The sequence below is a fragment of the Crocodylus siamensis genome, chromosome 2, assembly GCF_052110815.1.
Source record: "Crocodylus siamensis isolate JL-2025a chromosome 2, ASM5211081v1, whole genome shotgun sequence".
Lineage (NCBI taxonomy): Eukaryota > Metazoa > Chordata > Crocodylia > Crocodylidae > Crocodylus > Crocodylus siamensis.
This window is the reverse complement of record NC_143396.1, coordinates 244,030,018-244,046,301: the sequence shown is the minus strand read 5'-3', so window position 1 is coordinate 244,046,301 and position 16,284 is coordinate 244,030,018. Positions and strand designations below refer to the sequence as shown.

The window sequence follows — 16,284 nt, the reverse complement described above, 5'->3', positions numbered from 1 at the left end:
AACTACAAGAAGTTCAGTCTAAATGCAGTTTTGTAGGCACCTAAGGTTCAGCAGGCATTGTGAAATTGCTTGCTTTTTGGGTAGGACATCTTCACTACAGAATGATACCTAAGCTCTATAAGTTATGCTGGCTCTCAGATCACTTCCAGATGACATTCAAATATTTACTGTCTACTAAGTCTTAAGTGGCCAGTGATCAGTGACACCTTTTCCTACTTCATTTCCATGGCAACTGTAGATATATTTACCTTTCTGTGAACTGGGAAAAAGTGTGGGAGTAGGGGGTGAGGTAATTCTGCATGTTACTCTTCTGGGGAATTTATTCTACTATATAGATTGGTATCCCAATCTTTTGGTCAGGTATTCTACTGTAGATTTTAGAGGCTCCTGGCACAAGGCTACTGACTGCTATTCTGAGCTCTGCATAGATCATTTGAGGGAGACTGGCTTGGCTGATACAAAGGCCCATGAATAGAGCCATTTGAAAAAATGCCAGTTATGAAAGGGTGGGATTTTCAGAAATTCTCTGCATTTTTCTTTTGTGTTTTCTTCCCCCAAAAATGATTTTTTCCTCCAAAATAAGTTTTCAAATGTCATTGAACACTGAAAAAAATGAAAAGTTTTGTAGCAAATGTACATAAACATTACACTCCTTAAACGTTAAAAAGTAAGTTACATATGTGTGAACTGTTTATTCTGTATGTATTTACAGCAAAAGACACCCTCAGAATCATTCATTGGGAGAGAGAAAAGGTCAAATTCACAGTCCTACATTGGACGACCCATTCAACTAGACAAGATCTTACTTTCCAAGGTTAAAGTGCCTCACACTTTTGTCATCCACTCCTATACACGTCCAACAGTTTGCCAGTACTGTAAGAAGCTTCTCAAAGGGCTTTTTAGACAGGGCGTGCAGTGCAAAGGTAAGTGTGGTAAACAAGGTGTTGAAAACAATGTTAGCTAAAGCCAACAAGAATCTTAATAATGTATTTCTTTTCAGGATGTAATCTTCATTTATTACTAGTTCATTGTACTATAATTTATATAAAACATGAATGTGACTAAATATGAGGTATCACACTTATCTGGCCCAATTGGCAAGTGAGTGTCATGGGACCAGATAAATAGGGTGGGCCCCTCCTCCCTTCACCCCTGCATGCTAAATCCAGCACTGACACAGCACACAGCACTCACCCTGGTTGGATTGGGAAATGAGCTGCACATGGTTTTTGCTTCAGTTGATCTGGGCCAGATGCCACATGTAGCACATGTCCTAGACTGCCTGGTGTCTGTGCTGCGCCTGGTGCAACCTCAGACAGTCCAGAGCAGGTGTTGGATCCAGCATGCAGGTGACCCACGAAGCCTCCCACCTGCATGCTGCATATGGTGCACCCAGACTGGGCACTCTTGGCACTGGATCCAGCATGCAGGGAGGCACAGACTAGCCTTGTGCAGGGCCAGCACCAGGGGCCAGATGATACATCTCCAGAGGAGGAATCTGGCCCATGGACCAGGGATTTGACACCCCTGGGATAAATTATTTAATATTCCTTTCCAGGCCCTATATTTAAACATAGAAAAGAATTCAGTGGATCTGGAAAGGGATATCAATTATTCATTATGTTCATATATAATACATTAAATTTTATATTTATTGTCATATTTATGTGAATCAAATGAAAAAAATATATATCCAGGACCATGGAAGCTATATAATGTGAAATATTAGTTATTAGAGCTCAAAATATTGTGCCACAGCCATAATAAAGGCTTCTAAGCTAGCATTAGATAGCTGTTAGGTCCCTTCTACACATTACAGGTATTGCACAGTTAGCTGGTTAAATGCATAGTTAACTGAAACCAGCTAGCTACATGTGCAAAGTAGCTATCACGCCATAGAAAGATACAACCAGATATAAAGTTAGACTTAAAAAATGTGCACAGACTTTATAGCTGTTTGGTATCCAGTTTTAATTTGCATGTGTAACCGGGTCTCCCCTCTGGCTGGGAGCCCTGTCAGGTGTCCCAGCTCCCAGCTTCAAGGGCATACTATGTCCCACAGGGGCTAGAAGTCCCTGGGAGGGACTGGGAGGGACTCTCAGTCCTGGCAGTGGCCAACTTTGCACCACAACTCTGGATCATGGCAGTGCACCTCCCCATGCCAGGACCCAGCTGGGTCCAGGTATCTGTGGGGCATGACCGCGTTCTCCCAGTCTTGGGAGTGCTGAGACACCATATGGAATGATAGGATGCATGATTGTGTTGATCTCGCATTAGATCCCATTGCACCTGCACATGTAGAGGGACCTTTACACTACCTTTATACTTGTTTTCAGGCTTTAAGCATGTGCATTGTAGGATTGAAGTCTCTGGACTTTTCTTACTTTGGATCTAAAAGAGGTGGCCTTACAAGAACAGTTTATCCAACCCTATAGCAGGTTCAGCCAATCTGCTTGGTGTCAAAGGTCCCCTACAGGATGGACCTACCGGTTCACAACCCCTAGTCTCTACTTAGCCTCTTATCTCTCACCTGCCATGACTTGTTCTTTAAGGGTTTTTTTTTTTTCAGAGACACTGTTGGCAGAGAACAGGGTAGCCCCTTCCTAGTTATCTTTGCCTGGTGCACTATCCTCTGGACTTCTCTGTCCCAAACTCTATGGGGTGGGCCTCACCTTTTAAGGCAGCCCCTAATTAAACCTTAGGGGTAATAATTGTGGCCTCCAGCCACCCCCATATTCACACTCATGCCTTGCAGATGTTATCAGCTGTTGTTCTCAGAAGGTATCTTGCTTCAATACACAATATGGCCTATTCAGAGCTTTAAGCACCTGTTGAGATCTTGGCCTTACCAGGCTTCTGTCCCTTTTTTCTAGCTGGGTCCCATCAGCCTAGGCCCACTGCACTCAGGCCCAGCTTCTGAGCTCTAGCTCCCTCAGATTTCGATCCCTGACCTTTCACCCATCATGGAATAAAGTCCCTGGGCCTCTCAGCCTCTGGCCATCTCTGGCTTATGCCTGGCCTTGGTGCTCCCTGCGAGTACCCTGCTCTGGACTTCACATTCACCCCTACAGCCACACCCAGTCCACCAGGTTAACTTTAACATAAAAGTAAGCTTCTGCTTTAACAAAAATGTCTTTGCTCCCTGGGTGCAATACAGCAAAGGAAACAAAAAGCATTGCTGCTTTAACAGAAGTCTTCTTGCTCTGAGTAAACAAATGTCACAGGTGCGGGTTAGCCACCCTGGCATATAACCCCTCATGAACCCTCAGGCTAAGTACAGTCAAAAAGCCCAAAGCTGAATTGATTCAGTCTTTGAAGGTTAGTCTAAATAGCAGAAATTAAATTGAAACAGAAGTGAACAGACATCTACCTTTGATTCAGGAAATGCAGCCACATGCCTGCAGTAGCTCAGGCGAGAAGCCAGGGGCACTAGAGCATGGCTTTCTGGCAGTTAGCCAGCATGGGCTGTGTTTGCTTCCTCTTCTTGCTGCCTCCAAAGGTCCCTGGGATTTGCAGTCCACGGTCGCAGCAGCAGGACTCTGCAGGGTTGCTCATCACTTCCTCTTCCTGATTCCAGGTGTCTCTGGGATTTGTAGTCCACAGTTGCATCCAGGAGCAAATTTGAGTGGAGGAAGGGGTGTTTAACTCCCCTTCTTGGCCCAGACCCCAGCTGCATGCCCCCCCGAAGACTGAGCTTCATTCCCAGATGGGCCTGCCTCCCCCACTCCCCCACCTTGGCAGCCAGCCCTCAGTGCTCCAGCTAGGGAGCAGAGGGGCAGGTCCAGCCCTGCTCTCTGGAGCAGACAGCACAGCTCAGCCCAGGGCTGGAAAGCATGCTGGGATACCGGGGGACTGTGATTTAACTTGAACCAGGAAGGGGTCATAAGGGTCTGGGACGGAAGTTAGATAAACTGGTTTGACCCAAATCAGTTAAGTCTGATACTACATTCAGCCAGGTTTATCTTAAACTAGTTTCAGCCATTTTGAAACTGGCTTATGTGCACTGAGCTTCTGTTCTGTTATAGGTTTGAACCAGTTTCTGATCACTTAAACCAGTTTATGTGCAACTTCTGTCCATAGCCTCAGTGCCTGGGCCACAAAGATTCCTTGCGCCTGTAACACAGGAGCTGCTGAGTCTGTGCCCTTCCCCAAACACAGAGTAGAGCTTCTCATTCTCTACTTCTGGCTTCAGGCAGGTTTATGTGACCACGAGCCCCTTCCCCTTGCCAATTGATTGCCTCCTCTACTGCCAATTCAGTAGTTTTAATCTCTTAGTTAAAGGGCAGGCTCTTTTCCTGCTGATCTGTTCTCTAAAGTGGTAGGATGCTGGCTCCCTGACATGGGTTCTGCCCTTTCAGACTGACTACACTGATCACTGTTTCTCCCTTTTTCTTTTCCTCCCAGCTGAGTAACAGGGTTCTAAAAATGTAGTGTAGTCAAGACAAGTAACACTTCAGCATGTTAGCTAGTTAAGTTGAAGTTCAGTTTAGAAGTTCAAGTTGATCAGCTAACTTACCCTTAAATACACATATCCTTATGTACACTAGAGTTTCAGAATATGTTGTTCAACATATTCTTTAAAACAAATCCTTGATTGTAGTAAAGACAAACAGTTTGTGTTTTAAACTATCCATCCTTTTTCTAATGTTGAGCAGGATGCTTTCAAAGCAGCTGTTTTGAACTCAGGTTTTCAAATGACAGAGATTTGCATTTATCTATGCAATACAAATAGGGTCTTTCAACAGAATGTTTTCTTTGCCTTATCAGATTGTAGGTTCAATTGTCACAAGCGCTGTGCGCCTAAAGTGCCAAATAACTGCCTTGGTGAAGTAGCCATTAATGGGGGTAAGTTGTCTTAATGATTGTTGCTTATTATGCTTAGATTACCAGTAAAAGAAAAGAGCTTTGAACAGTGCCTGAAGAAACACTTGCTTTCTGTTTCCTGGGAACGTTTTTCCTTTGTAAAATATTGCATGAAGTATGGGAAGAAACCTGCTGATGGCTCATGCATCATCTTCTCAGAAACAATATTACCATCATTTTAGCACTTGCCTTTTAGAAAGGCCCAGGTACATTATATAGCCAGAATAACTAGGTGATCACAGCAGCAAAATTGTTCAGTGTCCATGGGCTTTCAGAAGTATACATTTAGTAGGATGCCAGTGGCAGCCAAATATTAATAAATAAATAAATTAACAAACAAACTTTAGTCAATAAAAGCCTAGAAACAAAAACAAAATTGCACTTTAGATCAGGAAAGAAAAAGGTGTTCATTTTAGGATGATTGCCTGAGAAGAAAAGTATACCTGGAAGAATTGGGCAAGCCGTCCATGAGAAAATTCTGCCCCTTCCTGTTGGCATGAAGCTCATTGCATCAAGTGCCAAAAGTTAAAGTTTGGAAATCTGCCCACTTTCTCTTGCATGTGACATCAGTTTTATGTCAAGTGCAGGAATGTAGGGGTAGGCTTGACAGACGGTACTGATGGGAAAGAGGGTGGTTTTAGATTAGTTGTTGATTGCTCTGAAAATGTCACTTTTCCATGCGATAAGGAAATAAGATATGTGGTAATGTGTTAAATTCCTAATACATATCACAGTATATTAAATTGTCAGCTTGAACTGTGTAGAACTTTATTAAAGTATGTATACGGTTTTATTAAACAACCTCCTCTGTCAAAGTTTTTTTCTTAATTTTCTGTTTCATTAAACAGATATTGAGTGCTTCCTAAACCTAAGTTATTTTTAATTGAATAAAATGGAAATACTGGCAAAACTGACTATACAAATCACAAATCTCCATGTGTAATGCCAGTTAATCTCAGATGAAAATTATGGCTGACATTTTCAAAAGTATAACTAATGATTTTGGGTGCACAACTGGAGACAGCTTATAGGGAACCTGATTTGTCAGAGTTAGTGCTTGACATTTCCTGAAAATCTTCCTTCTAAAATGTCTTACCTGGGCACTCAGAATCACTAATCGTGTTTTAAAGTCTTTACTAAATCTCCGGCTACTATAACCACTCCTATAATAACATTCTATTTTGCTATAACTCCATGGTGGTAATGCACAGATTGACATTTAAACCCAAGGGCTAAACATTTGCTGGAAAAATAATCTGTATGTTCATTTCATCAGTGAGTCTTCTTCATAGAAAACCAATTCCCACTTTGAAAAAAAAATGTATGGGGCACCATATATGATAGTGCAGATAATTGTGAGCACAGAGCCTGTTTGGAGGTCAGAGAGGGGCAATGAAATCACCAAGTCCTTTGGGGCTTCTTGAGAGCAATGCAAAGCAGAAGAAGAAATAATGGTGAAAAGAGATGTGATCCATGTAGACAGGGAGACAGGTACTACATTTGAAGAGTTGGGCAAAGCTATATACACTCCTGAACCACTGCCTGTTGCTCTCTGCTCTTGTTCCTGGCAGCTGCACTCCACACGACAATGGCTTCAGCCTTCCCATGGGGGAAAAATACCATGCTGTGTTTGCCAATTTTCCTCCTACGCTGTGCCTGATGCCAAGTTGATGAGAAGTATGTGGTGCTGTCTCTGTGGGCAGCACTGAGTGAGGGAAGTTTGTCTGAAGCTCCTGCTGAGAGAGGAGCTGCTTCAGAAGCTGCTAAGAGAAGGCACTTTTCCCTTTCCCCAGGATAGCTCTTCAGAAGCGGTGCCCTTCCACCTGTAACTTCTTACTGCTGTTTCTGCTTTGTGGTGCTTTTCCTGATTAGTTAGTGCATTCCCCAGCAATGGTAACTAGATCCTAGATACAGTGAGTACAGTGCCCTTACCAGAACCACAGGCTGTTTCATTTCATGCGCTCCCATTTATTTTTATAGACTTGTGGATAAGTTTCTTTAATTCAATCAAAGTAATTAAAATACGTTGCTCTACCTGTCTCCTCAAAGTTGCTCTACCTCCTCAGTCATGTTTCTATCCCAGAGTAGCAAATAATGGGTAAGGATGGAGATATGAAATTCAAACTATGATTTTATAGTGAACAATTTAAATTCTAAATATCAGAGATTATTTTTAACCTGCTGTGAGTTTAGTATAAATAAGGATTAGAAATACTAAAGTGATGGGGCACAACCAATAGATCCCCACACTTTAATATGTCAGCCATGACTCCGTGGTTATTTCTGCTATGAGTGAAGTCCAATATGTTCTTTACGTACCCTCATATAAATAACTTGTATCCAAATTATTGAATTAATGGGTATGGTTTGAGTGGTTAAAATCTGCCAGAATGACCTTTATTCCTCTCCTGTCCCCTCCAGCTACATGTCATCTGTGAAAATGTTTCGCTATCAATCACCTTCCTCCACTCTTTCTTTCTGAGGCATCCTTTCTGTAAAACTGGCTTTATTTTTATTAATGGCATTTGAGAAGACTTCTCCCTCCTGCCGTATGCGCACACAGACAGAACTAGGATTGACACACACACAGGGTCTCATAGTTGTTTCTTCCCTACTTCACCTTGCAGTACATGGCTACAAACTGAAAGACAAACTTCATAGAAGGCCTGATATTCCCATTCTTACCTGTTAGTACCGCAGTTTTTCAACTCTTTAATCAAAGTCTGTCTAGTATCTGGCTTACCTGGGGCCAAAATACCTGTGTTTTTAAATTCAAAATTGTTCCAGCAAAAGATGTATAAGTGTATGATAGATGTTGAGTATATGATGCATGTTGTTTCTTATTCGTATCTCACTAAGGCACCTCATGGCTTTAAGAGCAAGAGAGCAGTATTCAACTGTTTGAGGAAAAACGATGACCACATCCACACAAAATGCTGACTGCACAGCGTAGCTCGTGACATGACAGAAAGCATGGTGCGATGCTGCTCTGCAGTAGTATTGGGCTACTGCGCAGTCCGTGTCATGAAAAAGCCATACAGCAGCACTACTGCGCAGTAACTCTGGTTACTATGCAGTCATTTAGTACTTGTTTATACAAGTACTTGTATTACAGTAATGATTACAAGTACTTGTACTAAATGACTGCACAGTACTTGTTTATACAAGTACTTGTACTATAGTAACAACTGCTTAGTCAGTGTCTTATGTAGAAGCAGCCAATATAAATGCAGTATGAAATTAAAAACAGTACTGGACGATCCTGGTAATGCTGTACCAAACAGAGTCAGATTGGTTCCAACTAAAGTCTTAATATAGTTTTCCAAGTAAAAAAGAGATTTTTCATTATGTTGGTTTTTGAAAGGACAGGAAACCAAATTTTTGGGACAGGAATGAACCTGATGCTGTTTTATTGCCCATTTTCGCCTCTCTAGTGATTTACATCCATCTTGAGGTGAATCCTAACTCTGCATTTTCAGTGCTACCTAGTTTTGGAATTGCTGAGATCAGTTTGTTACATTCAGATTACTTGGAAATAGTTTCTTTTCAAACTATGCATTACTCTGCTGCTTTTTGCAACCTTCACACAAAAGGGAAAAATCAGTGGTTCAAAGAAATTATATTTCTTTCATTATATAATTCATGTTTCTAAATAATTATCCTGGGAATTTATTTTAATAGCTTATGATCATGTAATAGGAAATTGTTAGATTTTAAATTATTTCTCTAACCATACATCAGTTTGCACCTGTGGACTGCCAGCAGCTATCAGGCACATCATTCAAGCTGTATAAAAAATCTGCCAGGAAATTTAGAGGATAAATGTTCATGAGTACAGAAAGTTGGAATAGAAGCCCATGGACAAGAAATCTTGCTTGAACTTTGGCAGTTCTAACAGAAGATTGTATTTTATGTTTTCTTTCTGGAAATATTTCTAGAAATACTGCATTTTTCATGATGGAAATTCCCAAAACCTATTTAATGATAGGACATCACTATTCAAATATGGACCTCACTGTTTCCTAATTCCAAGGCAGCATTGTTCTATGCTCTGTGTTCTTGGTTTGGCCTATCCCTCACTGTATCATAATAACACTGAAAACAATATTGCAGATTTGCTTAGTCCTGGGGCTGACTCTGATGTGGTCATGGAAGAAGGAAGTGATGACAATGATAGTGAAAGAAACAGTAGTCTTATGGATGACATGGAAGAATCTATGGCTCATGATTCTGAGATATCAATGACAGGATGCCACAGTGACAACGGGGACATGCAAGATGCTGATCCAGACCATGATGATTCTAACAGAATGATCAGGTGAGCTGTGGAGCATAAGCTATACAGCCATTTCTTATTGTATCTACCGTGTCTGTGATGTGAACAAAAACTTGAACATTTTTATATAGTCCTCCAGAATGTACAAAAATAATAAGGATATTTTGTGTTGTCAAAATAACTCTTACAACTGCTTTCATAGAAACATTTTTTTTCCTCAAATCCCTTAAATATAACTGGCTTGTAGAAAAAGGAGCAGTACAGTGAAAAGAAAGCAAGCACCCTACATTTGTTTGTTCTGAAAAACAACAAGAATGACCTTTTTTCATGGGTTACAGACTTTTTATTGTTTATTTTTTCCTAGCTCTTTTTAACCTAAGATAGTACTGCAGTGGTTATGGTTCAGATCGAGATGTAACTAACTCCTTGGGCCCATCTACACAAGACACTAACTGCACTGTAGCCTAATACTACTGCGCAGTACTAAGTCATGGCAAAAAATGTGCTAGCATGCTACTGTGCAATAGTGCTAGTTAGCATCACTGAAAAGCCATGTGCAGACATCACTGCACAGTATCACCAGTTACTGTGCATTGATGTAGTACTTGGTTATACAAGTACTAAATTTAATGTGCAGTAACTATGACACGTTAATGAACGTGTAGACCCACCCCCTAAGAGGTAACTATATGTCTGTCCAATAGGGACGAAAAGTTATGTATACTTAACTTGAGTTTTGCAGTTTCCCAGTCAGATTTAGTAAATCTGAGAATAGAAGTGAACCCATCAGATTGTTCCTTTAACAACAAAGTTGAAGATAGGCATAGTCTGATCACTAAAAGTTCCCACAGAATTACCATATCATGTAGTAGCCTGGTAGTTAAGTAGATGAAACAGTTCAGTTAAACTTCCAGTTGATCAGTTTTTCTCAGAAAAGTTCAGTCCTTGAAACTGATTTTTTGTAGGAATATACAGTCAAAGCTATGCTATCCAGCATTTTACAAGCCGGCATGCTCTACTAACTGGCATGCCAGCTTGTAAGATAAAATGAAACAGGAAGTGCCCACCACGGCACTTCCAGTTTCTCCAAGCCCCCGTGGAGAACCAGGAGCACCAGGAGGATCAGGCCCCAACTTGCACAAAGCAGCCTGCGCTGCCGAGCCCCCATGGCCTAGGGGCATAACAGGCTGTGCAGGGCTGTACGGGGCCTGCCTCCCTGTCCTGTGGGGCCCTCAATTAACCACTGACTGGACTATGAAATAGGACAGGCAGCGATGCCGCGGGAGGGACGGTGATGCAGCGGGAGGGGTGGAGAGACCCCAGACGTGGCGGGAGAAGCGGCGGCTGGGGCCACTCAGTTAACCAGCATATTTTGTTATCCAGCATCCCCCATTCCCAGGGGATGCTGGATAACAGAGCTTTTACTGTACCTGTTTCAACAAAACTTCTATTAGGAAAGCTTTCTCAGGCACCTGATAAAAATCAGAAATCATATCAGAGTAATAAATAGCCTAGATATCAGGACACTCACCTAGGATGTGGCTTACATATTTAAATTCTTTTGTGAAGGAATATTAATTTTGAATGTAAGAGTGTACAACACATAAAGAGTTTCAAAATAAAAGAGAGGGAGTAAGAGACCAAAAGAGAAGTTTTAAAGTGATATTTCACATGGACTTCCAGATTTAGCATAAAATTTCTCTGCCGTCAGCTTTATCTGCAGATGTACAAGAATCAGTCTCTCAGTATAGTATCACTTCAATTTAAACATACCCTTCTAATGAAAATGTCAGAAACAGTTGTTCAACAGCTTGAAACCCCAGGCTTTGTTAAATAACAGAAACACAGCATGTGAAAATCATAACCACTGACTGGACTATGAAATAGGAATATCAAAAGATGACATTATCCTCAAAAGTATCTTTTTATATTTCCAATTAGACTTAGAGTGTTGTAACTTGTGATTATAATAACACAGCTTTCACCTAGCACTTACAATTGCAAAACAATTCTTCTTCAACTATCTTAGTTTGGTAATGACCAATATCCTTCCCATTGGGCTGAAATTTTGATAAAAACCTTTATTTATTTGCTTTGTAGAGCCTATCTAGCATTTTGCAGTATCTTTTTACCAAATCATGCAGATTCATTCAAGAGTCCTCAGTTCACGGATGGATTAGAATGAGTAAGGTAATTGCAAGAATAGCTAGAAACCCTAGTGGCTGAGCAATCAATTCAAGTCCCTGGTCTCATTCATGCATAGCAGCACTTAAACCTTTGTCTCGCACACCCAGTTGTCTTCAATAACCTCCAGTTTACTATCTTATTTGTTCTCCTCTCTAGTTTTCAACAGGTTTTCAACAGGACAGGTAACCAATTGCTCTCCCAGTTCTATTTCACCGGATACTAAATAACTGTGTCATACTTTGAAAGTGTTTTGTTTAAAATTGTGTATTTTTTTAAAGTTTGTATTGATTGTTTTAAAGCCCTTCAGCAAGCAACAATATTCCGCTAATGAGAGTGGTACAGTCTGTCAAACACACAAAAAGGAAAAGTAGCACAGTGATGAAAGAAGGATGGATGGTTCACTTTACAAGCAAGGACACACTGGTAAGAAAGATTCTTAACAAGGACATCTCTTACTAAATCTAGTTGATATAGTATTAAGGGATATGATTCAGCAAATATTTATACACTTGAGTCATTAAAACTAACACTGATTTTTAAAGATACTCTCAGGATTGGATGCTACAGTTTTAAATATTTCATAAAAGGGGCCACATACTAAAACCACATGTAATTCTCATTTCTCCTTGTTAGGTTAGTTACAGAACAAAACAAATCTGAAGATGTCAGATTTACTGTCACAAGCAGGTGAATGTGAAGTCATTTAGAAAGAAATTCTAAGAAAATAAGATCATTTACCAGAACATTTATTAAAGATGTTTGGCAAAGAAAAATGCATTGCATTCCAAAATTTGTCTAAGTCTATCCCAACTGTGCAGTTGGTCCAATAAAAGGTATTACCCACAAAAATCCTTGCCTCACATTTATATTCTAAAACTAACATTTCCTACATAAGATGGCTTCTTGAGGTCCTTTCAGCCCTACTTCTCTATGATTTCAACTATTTTTTAAAGAAGAATTAAGACTTTTGTAAACCATGATGTATTTGGAGAGGGAAAGTTATTTTTCTACTGAATCAAGCATGAGAACATTAGTTTTATTGTAGGATATAAAAGTGAAGATGCTGGGTATCATGCTCAGTACAGACAGAACAATGAGTAGTCTGCTGAGCATAACACAGGGTATGGACAAACAAACATTTGTAGAGACTTCAAAAGGGGAGGAAGAGCTGCAGCTCCAGAGTGCAGCAGCTGTTATATTATAACTGTTACATCTGCATGAGCTCATAGTGACTCACATGAACTAAATTGCCCTAACTTTGACTCTGGATGAAGTAGGATTAAAGTTGTAGCTGTTATGCTAAACTAGTACAGCTACAGGCTCATAACATTTAAAGTATGACAGCTGCTGTGAAGTCTGGAGCAGCAGCTTACCAAGAAATGTACAAAGCCTGTACCTACAGAATGCAAATGGAATTTTTTTTAATTTTCATACCTCAGCCAAATATGAATAGATTTTCATGAGAACAGCATGAAACCCCAAACTATTCACTTATTCAAACAAATACAAAAATCCTTCTGAAAATCACGTAACACAATTATTTATCCTTCACAATGTATTTTATTAACAATATCTCATTAACATACTTTAAACACTGTTGAGAAAATATTTTTATTATAATTTTTTGTTACAGAGGAAGCGACACTACTGGAGACTAGATAGCAAATGTATAACACTCTTTCAAAATGAAACTGGAAGCAAATATTACAAGGTAAAAATGGCTTCTGTTGTTTTATGCAGTTTTTTCCATGTTTTCCCCAGACTTACAGAATCCAATGCTTAGAAACGAGTGAATAGATCTGTTAATAACTATTTACTTGTATTAAACTACTGGTACTTCTTTTAGATACACCATTCTATATTTGTTTTCATTATTTAACTTGTATATGTGTTTAACTTGCCTGTTACCACCAAGGTACAGACCAGAACTTACAATGATCAGCAAAATACTTATACTATACAACTGATCATTCTTCACAGAGGCAATACATCTTTGGTGACTAAAAGCAACAGCTAGTATTATACTTTAAATTAAATGTATCCTCAGTTCAGTTTTATTTTACGGCACTTTAATAGTCTACATGCAAAAGTTAATATCTTCTCTTGCCAGGAAATTCCATTATCTGAGATTTTGTCTCTGGAACCCGCAAAAAACTTTACTTTACTTCCTCAAGGAGCCAGTCCTCATTGTTTTGAAATAACCACAGCAAATATAATATATTACGTTGGAGAAAACCTAGAAAACTGCTCAAGTGTCCCACTTAATAACAGCGTCCTCACCAGTGGTGTTGGCCTGGATGTGGCAAGAATGTGGGAGATGGCTATACAACATGCTCTGATGCCAGTCATCCCAAAAGGAGCACCAGCAGGATCAGGCCCCAGCTTGCACAGTAAGTGTACTTACCTATCTTCATTTTACATACAGACAGCGTATTTAAGAAGGTACTACATACTCCACTGGGATTAATATAAATAGTCCCAGTGAAGTTAACAGGGCTTAGGAAACACTTTGGGCTAATATTGCACAAGTATATTAATATTTGGTGTATACAGTTATCAGCGAGGAACTTCAGAGCATGTGCTAGAATAGAATATCATCATCATTTTTCTTACTAACATGATTAAATGCAAACTTTATCTGGACTAAGGCTTCCAGAATCCTGGGAAAACTCTGAACTCCAGAAGGCTGCATATGTTGCTTGCACTTGGGAGGAAGACCAATGTAAGATAACAAGTAGGGGAAAATGTCTGTGCCTAAACCAGCTTAAAATCTTGTTTGTGCAGCTGATCTTTTACTCCTTTCTTTACCACTATCCTGATTCTAGGTTACTCTGTACTTTCCATAAGTGAAATTATTTAGGGGCTGCAAGTTTATATGACAGGAATAGGGAATGGAGAGCTGGATAGGAGCTGAGTTAGAGTTTTTATTTGATTTGGGGGGAAAACCAAACCAAACCAAACAAAAAATATATTTGTTAAAAGTTTCATAGTTTCTAGGGTCGGAAGGAACCTGAGTAGATCATCTAGTCCAACCCCCTGCCATGGCAGGAAAGAGTACTGGGGTCAAACGACCCCAGCAAGATGTTCCTCTAACCTCCTCTTAAACACCCCCAGGGTAGGAGCCTGCACCACTTCTCTTGAAAGTTGGTTCCAGACCCTAGCCGCCCTGACCGTGAAGTAGCGCCTCCTGATATCTAACCTAAACCTACCCTCTGCCAGCTTGTGACCGTTATTCCTGGTCACTCCTGGTGGTGCTCGGGGGAACAGTGACTCCCCCAATGCCTGCTGATCCCCCCTGACTAGTTTATAACAGGCCACGAGATCCCCCCTCAGCCTTCTCTTTTGGAGGCTGAGCAGGTTCAGGTCCCGTAGCCTCTCCTCACAGGGCCTGCCCTGTTGTCCCCTGATCATATGAGTGGCCCTCCTCTGGACCCTCTCCATGCTGTCGACATCCCTCTTGAAATGTGGTGCCCAGAACTGGACGCAGTACTCCAACTGCGGCCTGACCAGTGCCACATAGAGGGGGAGGATCACCTCCTTGGTCTTGCTCAAGATGCATCTGTGGATGCATGCCAAGGTGCGGTTGGCCTTCCTAACTGCCTCCCCATGCTGCCGGCCCATGTTCATCTTGGAGTCAGTGATGACCCCAAGATCCTTTTCTGCCTCCGTGCTGACAAGAGGGGAGTACCCCAGCCTGTAGGTATGGTGCCGGTTGTTCCTCCCGAGGTGCATGACCTTGCACTTGTCTGTGTTGAATTCCATCCTATTCTCATCCGCCCACCCTTGTAACCTGTCTAGGTCTGATTGTAGCCTGTTGCATCCTTCCAGTGTGCCCACGTCCCCCCCACATCTTAGTGTCATCAGCAAATTTGAACAGGATGCTTTTTACCCCCTTGTCCAGATCACTGATGAAGATGTTGAACAGTGCGGGCCCAAGGACCGAGCCCTGCGGAACCCCGCTGCCCACGTCCTTCCAGGTTGAGAAGGACCATCCACTACCACCCTCTGGGTGCGGCCCTCCAGCCAGTTGGTGACCCATTTGACTGTGTGGGTGTCTACACCACAGCCCCCCAGTTTCTTAATGAGAACGGGGTGAGAGACAGTGTCAAAAGCCTTCCGGAAGTCCAGGAAGACTCTATCCACTGCTACCCCCGCATCTAATGATCTGGTGATCTGATCGTAAAAGGCCACCAGGTTGGTCTGACAGGACCTGCCACTGATGAACCCGTGTTGGTTGGCCCTAAGCATGCAGTCCCCTGCTGGCCCCTCCTGGATGTGTGCCAGCATAATTTTCTCAAACAGTTTGCCTAGGATCGAGGTAAGACTAACCGGCCTATAGTTTCCCGGGTCCGCCTTCCTGCCTTTTTTGAAGATGGGAACCACGTTGGCCCTCTTCCAGTCCTCCGGTACCTCACCAGAGCACCACAAGTGCTCATAAAGCTGTGCCAGGGGACTTGCAATGACCTCGGCCAGTTCCTTTAGAACTCTAGGGTGGAGATCATCCGGGCCAGCTGACTTGAATACGTCCAACCCCTCCAGAAGCTCCCTAACTAAATCCTCGCTAACCCGTGGCCCAGGTGTGCCTCCCCCGGAGCCCGAGGGGGGCCCAGCAGGGTGGTGGCTGTTCTGGTCCCTACTTCGGAAGACAGAGGCAAAGAAATCATTAAACATGTTAGCTTTGCCGTCTGGTGTGACGACCAAATTTCCCAATGCGTCCTGCAAGGGCCCCACATTACCCGGGACCTTCTTTTTACCCCCTATGTATTTAAAAAAGGACTTCTTATTGTCCTTAATCTGGGAAGCTAGTCCCAGTTCCATCTCTGCCTTGGCCTTCCTAACTACCCCCCTACATCCCCAAGCAACTGCAGAATAGTCCTCCCTGGTGATGACCCCTTCTTTCCATTGGGTGTAAGCCTCCTTTTTATCAAGGAGACATTCCCGGATGCTTTTGGTGAGCC

General features: G+C 41.7%; 1 protein-coding gene across 4 annotated transcripts in view; it reads left to right on the top strand.

The window, feature by feature from the left end:
* PRKD1 (protein kinase D1) overlaps positions 1-16,284 on the top strand; it is a 277,704-nt gene that overhangs the window by 224,804 nt on the left and 36,616 nt on the right. For all 4 annotated transcript variants that reach the window (XR_016440336.1, XM_090033538.1, XM_090033536.1 and 1 more), the window contains 6 exons: positions 713-923; positions 4,768-4,845; positions 8,977-9,181; positions 11,626-11,749; positions 12,960-13,037; positions 13,437-13,716. Coding sequence is in view for 3 of the 4 variants with exons in the window: in XM_090033538.1 (XP_089889664.1) it covers positions 713-923; positions 4,768-4,845; positions 8,977-9,181; positions 11,626-11,749; positions 12,960-13,037; positions 13,437-13,716 (976 nt within the window). In the remaining variant the exon portion in view is untranslated. The remainder of the gene's footprint in view (positions 1-712; positions 924-4,767; positions 4,846-8,976; positions 9,182-11,625; positions 11,750-12,959; positions 13,038-13,436; positions 13,717-16,284) is intronic.